The sequence below is a fragment of the Primulina eburnea genome, chromosome 2 (assembly GCF_022965805.1).
Source record: "Primulina eburnea isolate SZY01 chromosome 2, ASM2296580v1, whole genome shotgun sequence".
Lineage (NCBI taxonomy): Eukaryota > Viridiplantae > Streptophyta > Magnoliopsida > Lamiales > Gesneriaceae > Primulina > Primulina eburnea.
In genome coordinates this window covers 7,170,133-7,179,852 of record NC_133102.1, presented here as the reverse complement: position 1 = coordinate 7,179,852, position 9,720 = coordinate 7,170,133, and the positions used below count along the sequence as shown (strand labels likewise).

Genomic DNA, 9,720 nt, shown 5'->3' with positions numbered 1-9,720 from the left:
TAAAGCACCGGGTTCTGACGGGTTTACTGCGATGTTCTATCAGAAGTTGTGGACTACGGTAGGAAGTGATGTTACCAAAGCAGTACTCAAGATTCTGAATGAAAAGGGTGAATTGAAAGAGTGGAATTCTACTGTGGTTACACTTATTCCAAAAGTCTCCGAACCAAAAACGTTGAAAGATTACCGTCCAATCAGTCTTTGCAACACATGTTACAAGATTGTATCCAGGGCGATTACTAATAGATTCAGACCTGTCCTAGCACAACTCATTGATTCCACTCAAAGTGCTTTTCTTCCAGGGAGATTAATATTGGACAATGTTATTGTTGGTTTTGAATGCATGAACTGGATCTGGAATAATCGTAAGGCGAAATCAGGTTATGCAGCCCTACAACTCGATATGAGTAAAGCCTACGACCGAGTAGATTGGATTTATCTGCAGAAACTTTTACTAAAGATGGGGTTTGCTGAGGGATGGGTTGATTTGCTTATGAAATGTGTCACCACAGTTTCATATTCCTTTAAGATAAATCAATCCATTTTTGGCACAATAAAACCAACGAGAGGAATTCGACAAGGTGATCCTCTTTCTCCATATCTATTTGTTCTATGCACGCAAGGTTTGTCTTCTCTCATCAGGAAATCAGTCGAGTGCAACTTGTTCAAAGGCGTTAAGGTTGCTTCTACTAGCCCAGTAATCTCACATCTCTTTTTTGCGGATGACAGCTTAGTGTTTTTCAGAACAACGAGAGATGACTGCTTGAAAGTTCGGAATTGTTTACAAATGTATAGTCGAGCATCAGGACAGTTGGTGAATTACGATAAATCTGCCATTACTTTCAGCCCGAGCACTTCATCTCAATCTATTGCAGATATTAAAGATGTGCTTGCAATGGAAGAGGTTAAAGGTCATGACCTTTACTTGGGATTACCAACCTTTTCTATGCGTAACAAACGTCTTCAATTCGCTTATCTAAGAGAGCGTGTCTGCAAAAAAATACAGGGTTGGAATACGAAGCTTTTCTCGATGGGAGGACGTGAAGTGTTAATCAAGTCAGTACTACAAGCTATTCCATCTTACGCCATGTCTTGTTTTAAGATTCCAGAATCAGTTTGCAAGGGCATTGAACAAGAGTGTACTAAATTCTGGTGGAATGATAAAGCAGGGAAAAAAGGTATGCATTGGATGTCTTGGGAAAAACTGTGTCAACCCAAATGCCATGGAGGGATGGGTTTCAGAAATTTGAGAGCCTTTAATAAGGCTTTGTTGGCTAAACAAGTGTGGCGCATTATTTATGATCCTACTTCTTTATTGGCTAGGGTTCTCAAGGCACGGTACTTTAGGCATACCGATATTTTGGAGGCAGATTTGGGTTCTAATCCCTCGTATGTATGGCGATCTTTATTGTGGGGGCGTGATATCATTAAAAGAGGATTATGCTGGAGAGTTGGAGATGGGCAACATATCTTTATTAAATCTGATCCTTGGATCCCCAGTCTCCCATCCTTCAAATGCAATCCATTTGCTCGAGTGGATCCTAACATGAGAGTGGCAAGACTGATTTCTAGTTCAGGATGTTGGAATACAGAACTTGTGAGACAGATTTTTACATTCCAAGAAGCTGAAGCGATTCTTAATATTCCGCTCAACAACAGGGGCTGCCAGGACATCAGGTATTGGAAAGATAGTCCAAATGGTTTATATACAGTCAGACTTGGTTATTTATTGGAAACGAATATTTCGAAACCTCCTCCTTTCCAATCGTCATATCCGTTGAAGCAATGGTGGAACTTAATTTGGAGCCTTCAGCTTCCGCCAAAGGTACGCATATTTATGTGGCGAGCATCACAAGATATTATACCCACATCAGAAAATCTAAGAGCGCACTATGTGCCGACGACAGGTATGTGCCCTTTGTGTAAGATATATGCTGCTTCTACTAGTCACTGTTTACTATTTTGCTCATGTGTTCGCCATATTTGGAGAGATACATACTTTTGGCAAATCTTGGGTAAACTTCGGTTGGCTTCTTTTTTAGATATTGGTTTGGTGTTGTCGAAAGAGTTGCTGAAAGAGGATTTTGAATTATTTGTGATAATGTCATGGGCTATCTGGTATGAGATTTGTAAGATTAATCATTCTGCTACTGGACTACAAAAAGAGTTGAGAATTGATTGGGCAGTTCAATTGTTGGATGTATATCGACGCGCAAGTAATTTGGATAGGTATTCACAGTTGGATGGATCCTTGGCTCCAGACCATGTGTGGCATCCACCGGTACCAAATCAATTGCGATTGGATGTTGATGCTGGTTGTTGTGAAATCAGGAATAAATTCAGTGTTGGGGTGGTTTTACGGAATTCGGCTGGGGGTGTCGTGGGAGCAAAGGCTTGCCTTATTAGACCTTCGAGTTCAGTGAAGGGGGCGGAATTGATGGCTATTCGAGAAGGAATAGAATTTTTTCGACGTAATAGTTTCAGGAATGTTTGCATTTTTTCAGATTCAATCCAGGCGGTTCAGGCAGTAACCAAATCTGGTGAAGATCGTGGCTCAGATGGGTGGATCATTACAGAAATCAGATCTTGCTTGGACTCTTCAGAATTTATATCACTTCGACATGCGAGAAGATCGTCAAACAAAGCAGCTCATCATCTAGCAACGGAAGCTATTAAGAATGATGTTATTGGAGAATGGTTTAATTGTATGTTTTCATCAACCTTTATGAATATTGTATTGACAGACTCTTTGGAAATTAATTAATGGATATCTGTGACTTAGTGGGGTGTATTCAATGTAGAGATTTAATGACTTTCAATGACTTTTTTAAAATGATAGATTTCCATGGATTTGGTAGATTTTTATTGACTTTTGTAGAATCTCACAGATTTGTAAATATAATTCCATGGACTTTTGTAAACTTTTTGCAAGATTTTGATAGATATTTTTAGACTTTTGTAGAATTTTTGCAAAAAAAATTACAATTCAATTTAACAAAATCAAAATTTCAATATATATTATTTCTTCGAACTAGTAATTATTTAACATAAATAACATATTCACTTTGAAATAAATTTATTTATTTAAAAATAAATATGTTTAATATATGATAAAAAATCAAAATCAATTTAACAAAATTAAAATTTCAATCCCCATGTCTATTCAACATGCATAAATAATTAATCAATAAAATTTTAATTTATAAGCATATATAAATAAATTTAATCAATATAGATAAATAGCTAATCAAAACATTATGAAATTTGATAAATTTTAAGCAGTTTTTTATGAAAAAATCTAATGTTTGTTATTGTGAATATGATCAACGTCACTCCACATTATGTTTGCTATAGTATCTCTCCATGCATTTGCCTTTGCTCGTTGTTGTTCTTCAGTGCCAAATATTTGATCAAAGTTGTTATCCTCGTAAACTTGTTCTGATGAAGGTTGTGGGACTTCATTCTCTGGTTCAACTGGAAATTCATCAGACCGACACTCCTTTCGAAGAAAATTGTGCAATCCGGCACAAGCCAATACAAGCTCCGCCTGTGTTGTATATGGAAATGGAGGACCAGTTTTGAATATTTTGAACCGCGATTTAAATATACCGAATATCCTTTCAATGACGTTTCTCAAAGAGGCATGACGAATATTGAACAACTCTTTTGCATCTTCAGGGTGACGACTTTGGTCAGTGAATTCTTGAAGATGATAACGAACACATCTAAAAGGAGCCAAGAATTGACGTCGATTTGCATATCCACAATCCACTAAAAAAATTTACATATCGAACATTATTTGTAGAATCAAATAACTAATGAATAACATATATAATCTTGAAAAATTACAAAATTTTTAGATGTATAGCATATAACAAAAAACATACCTTGTGAAATCATCCGCTAAGATTGAAAGATAGGACATAAAAATTGTTACTATCATTCAAAAACTGATAGGACATAAAAATTGTTACTATCAAAATTTCACATAATTATTTGAAATATAAAATATCCTAACATAAGACAGACTATAATATATGAATCCCATTTTATTTTCCCATTCGTAATAACAATCGTTAAGAATTATTGAGAAGAGAGAAAACCAGGTCCAGTGGCCCCGACGTTATTTCCCCCCAAGAAATTAGTATACCAACGACCAAAAAGCTTCTCATATCTTTTCAAATCTTTGTCGTTCTAGTATACAGATGGGGTGATATATTTTCAAGTGGCGCCGTCTTTTTTCCTCTCAGATTCGTGGAAAATCCATCAACGCACCATTATTTGAATATATAGAAATCATAATATTTTTTTTATCAAATCAATAACGATTCAAGAAAAGATGCATACCTTTGAAATTTGGAAAAACCCTCGATTTATCTTTAGAGATGAGAAAATACCGTCTTTTGAGTGAGAAAGAGAATATATGGGTGAGAATGAGAAAACGTTGTTTTTTATTCTAAGTCTACCAAAATCTCTAGGGTGAGTAGAAGACAATTTTTGAGTTTTTATAGTTGTACATAGAGTTTTAAGATTTGTACATAGAGAATTATATTAGAATCATTATAAATCTATGGAAATATTGGATACCTATAGATTTTTATAGATTTTTAAAAAGTCAAGTTTGAATACCACTATACTTTTCATGACTCTAGAAAAATCTAATTTGGATACCACAAAACTTTTATAGAGTTTACAAAAGTCTATGTTCAATACCTCTAGACTTTTAAACTCTACAAAAGTCAATAAAAGTAATTAAATTTCCAAATTTGAATACACCCCCCTTATTTCAAAAAAAAAAAAAAAAACTTATCCAACCAATTCACTCATTTTTTTAAAAAATTTGATTATTTTCTTATATTTCTTTGAATATTTTTTATATTTAAAAATTTTTAAGTTATTTTATATGATTATTTGACTTTTAAAATTTGTCAAAAATATTACTTTAAATAATATTAAAGTTATTTTGATTTATTTTTTATCTTAAAAAATTTAAATATAATTATATTTTATTACATATATGCTACTTAAATTTTAAATTTTGATAAATACATATTTTTATTTTAATAATATAACATTTTTGAACCATTTTTACAAGACATATCGATTCCATCAGCTCTCCGATTATGAAAATATGGCTACAATATATAAAAAAATTTATTTTAAAGATGAAAGAAAAAGACGAGCCATACTACTTCATTTCGTACTACATAAGCAAAATGTATAATATGGTATTCACAATCTCTTCTTCTTGTTCCAGGATGTATGAGGAATCTTGTCCTTTTCGCAATCTTCTTGTTCCAGGAAGTAAGAGGAATCGTATTGCTAAACTCAAAATCGTATCATAAAGGCACGCATTGAGAATTATCCTCTCGTCTGGTGTGACAACACAAGGGATTCTTCAGCCATATACAGAGAGGCGCGAAAGCTAACCCGACTAACCACTGCTCCATGATCTTCCAAATCCACACAGCCAATTGCTATATTAGTTTTCCATACCTGATGTCATAAAATTTACAAGACAAGGTCATATATCCGTTCTCTTAGCATGCGGTCCATCATCATTCCGTAGCAAACTGATCGATTGCGGCAAAATTTAAACAAAAAGAGACACCTGCACAATACCACTCTCGATTTAGCAGAGCTTTCCTAGAATCTGCATCTGAAATATTTTCAAAGCTTTTCAAGACTGTTACAGGGAAATATTATACGAAGTTACCAAGCATGGGCTGGGCTGTCAAATGCTTCGGTGTCTGGTTCCAGTATCTGCGCAACTAGGCTTTTCGAATGGCCGTTTATTCCCTCTTAAAAAAACTGCTCCTCTGAAAATAGCCAAAACTCTTTGAATAGTTTCTGCAGGAGTTTATAAAATGACACAGACCAAATCCATGAACTAAATTTAACTTGTATGAGCGGAAATGAGAAAATGTCGATAAATACGAAAAAACACCTATATTACAAATGCTAACTTCTGGTACCTAATTGCGCATCGAAACCTTCATGGCCTTTCAGTATGAACTGATCAATTTCAGAAACTTTCACCTGGTTGTGAAATTATTTGACTAAATCAACAAATCAATCAAACAGAACAACAGATAAAAAAATCATCTCCATCACACTTAACTAATGAAAGAAGAATTAATAAAAACAAATCATTGGATACTCCATCTTTAGACCAGTATAAGCTAAATCAGACCGCAAATTGCATAATCAGAAGCAAAAGTTAATGGATAATCAATTTTTAGACCAGTACACTCATTACCTTCGACCGTAGGGAGGGACCAGAAGTACAATATTACCAACCACTTCTTCCATAATACTGACACGTTACTCCGATCACATTGGCCTAATGCAGTTTATCCTTGACCCTGCTTAGATCTACTAGGTTCAACCATGTCGATTCCACGTGATCGCATTGAAAGGTGATAATGTGATATTCCAGCCATATCACGAAATTCATCATCCCCGTGTTGGTTTTCAAATATCGTTTAGGAACTACTCACCTCGTTGGCGCTTGCATCTTGAATCTTCAGGGTGCATATCTGGATTGCTTTGTTGCTGCCCCTGTTCTTGAAGTTGATTTGACATTCTGTTTGCCATTTGATAAAGAACTTCGCCAATGCGGATGCTCTCTATTACCGCCGCCGCTAGTGCTTCACGTGGTTGATCCTCTAGAGAAAGCCCTCGGAACATATTCATTAATATCAATGCTTGGTCCTTCTGAAAACACAAATATTAATAATAGCGTGTTTGTTTACAATTATTTACAGCGCTCTTTAGCAATTGTTCAATTTTTTTTTGAAAAAAAACCTCACCACAAATCTCCTAAAATGTGCATCACCAGGACGATAACCGTATTCGACATCTGAGAGGTCATTAGGAGATATGAACCGACGAGTGATGCTTTCATACCATCCCATATAATCTTTTTCCATCGGTCTAACTCCGTGATGAAGCGCACTCTCCACAATTAGATTATATCGATTCTCCCACGCCTTAATGATTTGTCGATGAAAATTAGCCCAATTCTGGTTTCGGCGCCCTCTTCGAGACAGTTCGTGCAACTGATCACCATCAAGAGCCACACGAGGAATGTTTTGTCTCATTCCAAATTGCCGAAGTACCCGATCAGGACGATGCATCTCGACGATATCAAAACAAATAAGCGGGCATGTAGATCTCCAAAGGTCATTGACAGGCTCGCCATGTGATTGTGTGTCGTACACGGTCCACTTAAACTATATTTAAGAAACAGATAAAGGTTAGCAATGTACAAAAAGTCAAAAAACATCGGATTATCTCACTTGAAAAAATTTACATGGACAGTCACCTGGTCATCTTCCATCTTGTCAAGTACATCTCTTATTATTCGCACCGAGTGGTTTGGTGCATGAGTACGAGTGAATACACGTTTCCACCTACAAGTACGATCCATTTTCAGTATTTTTTGTAAGCAAAACTCTAATATTACTATTTTCACAAACTGATTCATAGATACTACCGAGCACCATATGGAGGGATTGGAAGACCACTGACATCATCCACATGTTTGGGCATACTTGAACAGTTCCCCCATCGGTCAGGACTAATGGAAGTGATCCTCGACCATGCCCAAACCTTTAAGAAGACATTAATTTAGTAAAAGAACATGCGTGCAAAGATGAGAAAATATAGAAGTATTTAATTACAATAAATATACCTGTAAGAGATAAAGAGGGCCAGCTATCTGATCCTTTCCTATAATCGAAGCGTTACATAACTCGCGATATAGAAAAGCTAATACAGCACTCCCCCAGCTATATTCATGGACTTGGTCAATGTTCTGAAGAAGTTGTAAATAAAGCAGTTTTACCGAACTTCCTTCAGAATCTGGCAGCATGCATCCTCCGATGATCATTAAAGCAATGCAACGACTGTACTGGGAGACTTGTAACTCTGTGCTATCATTGTCGATAAGCGTTTTTATGCAGTGGTCGTGCAAAGCAGTCATCAACAAGTGGCCACCTTTAAATTGTGTTATGAGTGGCACAAAACCCAACCACTCGAAACAGTACAGCTGCCATTCATTGACCTTATGACAATTATCAGTACCGGTCACAGGAAGACCATCAATGTTCAGGCCCCAAATCAGGTAAACATCTTGTAAAGTTATTGTTGCTTCACCCACACAAAGATGGAACGTGTGAGTTTCCCGCCGCCATCTTTCAACTAAAGCTGTTATTAAGTGGTTGTTGAAGGTAAGATTACCACATTGGAGGATGCTAAAAAACCCCATGTGTTGCAGAAGTGAACGTACACGAGGATGCATACCCCGATTATACAAATCCCAAATAAGATTATCCGTTCGACGAACTCTAAGAACTGAATCCAGGTTATTTTTCCAGACAGCACTCGATATATGAGTATGCTGTAAATATAGGACACTAGTGTCTATGGGTCCGGAGCTTGACGCCATCCTACATCCAAAATACCTATTAATTTTTTAACAGTGACAGGCTAAAAAATGTAATAATCTGAAATTACTATGAGTAGAAAAGAAATTACCTAGACATGTTAACTGTCACCTCAAATATTAGTGCATGAATATGCATTATTCGATTAAATTAAAATAAAAAAATAGATCTTTAGATAAACCATATCAAACATGTCCAGAAAAAAAATGAAAGACCTCGGCGGCGCCTTCAAACAAAAAATCATGCGGCGGCAATATCCAAAAGAGCATTCAAACAGAAGAAGCTTTACAAAATATGAGTAATGAAACAAAAAGGAAACGGCTCATACCCAGGACCATCAGTTGCGTTCACAATAAACCACGGCTCCTGTTTAGGACCACCATCCACCGTCGGACTCTTGAAATGCCCATTACTACTACCACTACAACTAGCATTACCACAGCTACTGTCCCCGAAAATCTCCGCATTAGCGGCGTCAATGTACCCAGGACTGAACACAAAATTAGGGCTTGAAAGCTGCTGACCTTTGGAGGAAAATCCGATGCGAGCTACGTGTGGTGGAGGAGGAAATTGGCACAGTTTGAGCCCTCCGTCACCGTAAGAATCGTAGATCTGACGCTTTTCTGGTTCACTCAAGACCCTGTAGGCCTCTGAAATCTGCTTGAACTTGCCTTCACCTTCTTGCTTGTGGAGCTGTTTATCTGGGTGCCAGATCATGGCTAAGCGGCGATAGGCTTTCTTCACGTCGTCGTTGGTGGCATTGCGGCTCAGTTCAAGGACGCTGTAATAATCTATAGCCATTTCTGCGGCGGTGTAAGGTGGTCGGCAGCAAAAAGTAGATTCTTTCGGTAAGTGAGAATCGGCAATTTTTAAAATTTTAATTATTAATTATATTCCACTTTCCCGCAAGACTTTGCTTCAGTCAAATGTTTATTTCATTTGTTTTTACAATTTATTTATTTTTGATCGAAAATTTTAATTGAGAACTCGTGATTTTTATATAGTCGTAACATATTGAGTGAACTCTCGAATTTAATATAAAAGTTATAACATTCAAATAAATTGTGTTAGGCAAGTTACATGATAAAAACTCGTCTGAAAAAATTATTGATAAAAGAAATCAAACTCGTGATTAATTAATATCACGTTCACATATTCTAATAATTGGTAGTGGATAATTATATTTAGAATTTAATTAGTTACCTTATAGATTTGTAAAAAATTATGTTAAAAATATTTTCGATTGTTTTATTATAATTTGTGAGCAAAAACT

At 36.0% G+C, this 9,720-nt stretch overlaps 1 protein-coding gene across 1 annotated transcript; it reads right to left on the bottom strand.

Moving 5' to 3' along the window:
- Positions 1–3,295: 3,295 nt before the first annotated feature.
- On the bottom strand, positions 3,296–3,897 carry LOC140824052 (uncharacterized). Its single transcript, XM_073185653.1, has 2 exons — positions 3,885–3,897; positions 3,296–3,768 (listed from the first exon to the last, which is right to left on the bottom strand). The coding sequence occupies exons 1-2, from the start codon at positions 3,895–3,897 to the stop codon at positions 3,296–3,298; spliced, it is 486 nt and encodes a 161-aa protein (XP_073041754.1).
- Between the last annotated feature and the right edge of the window lie 5,823 nt (positions 3,898–9,720).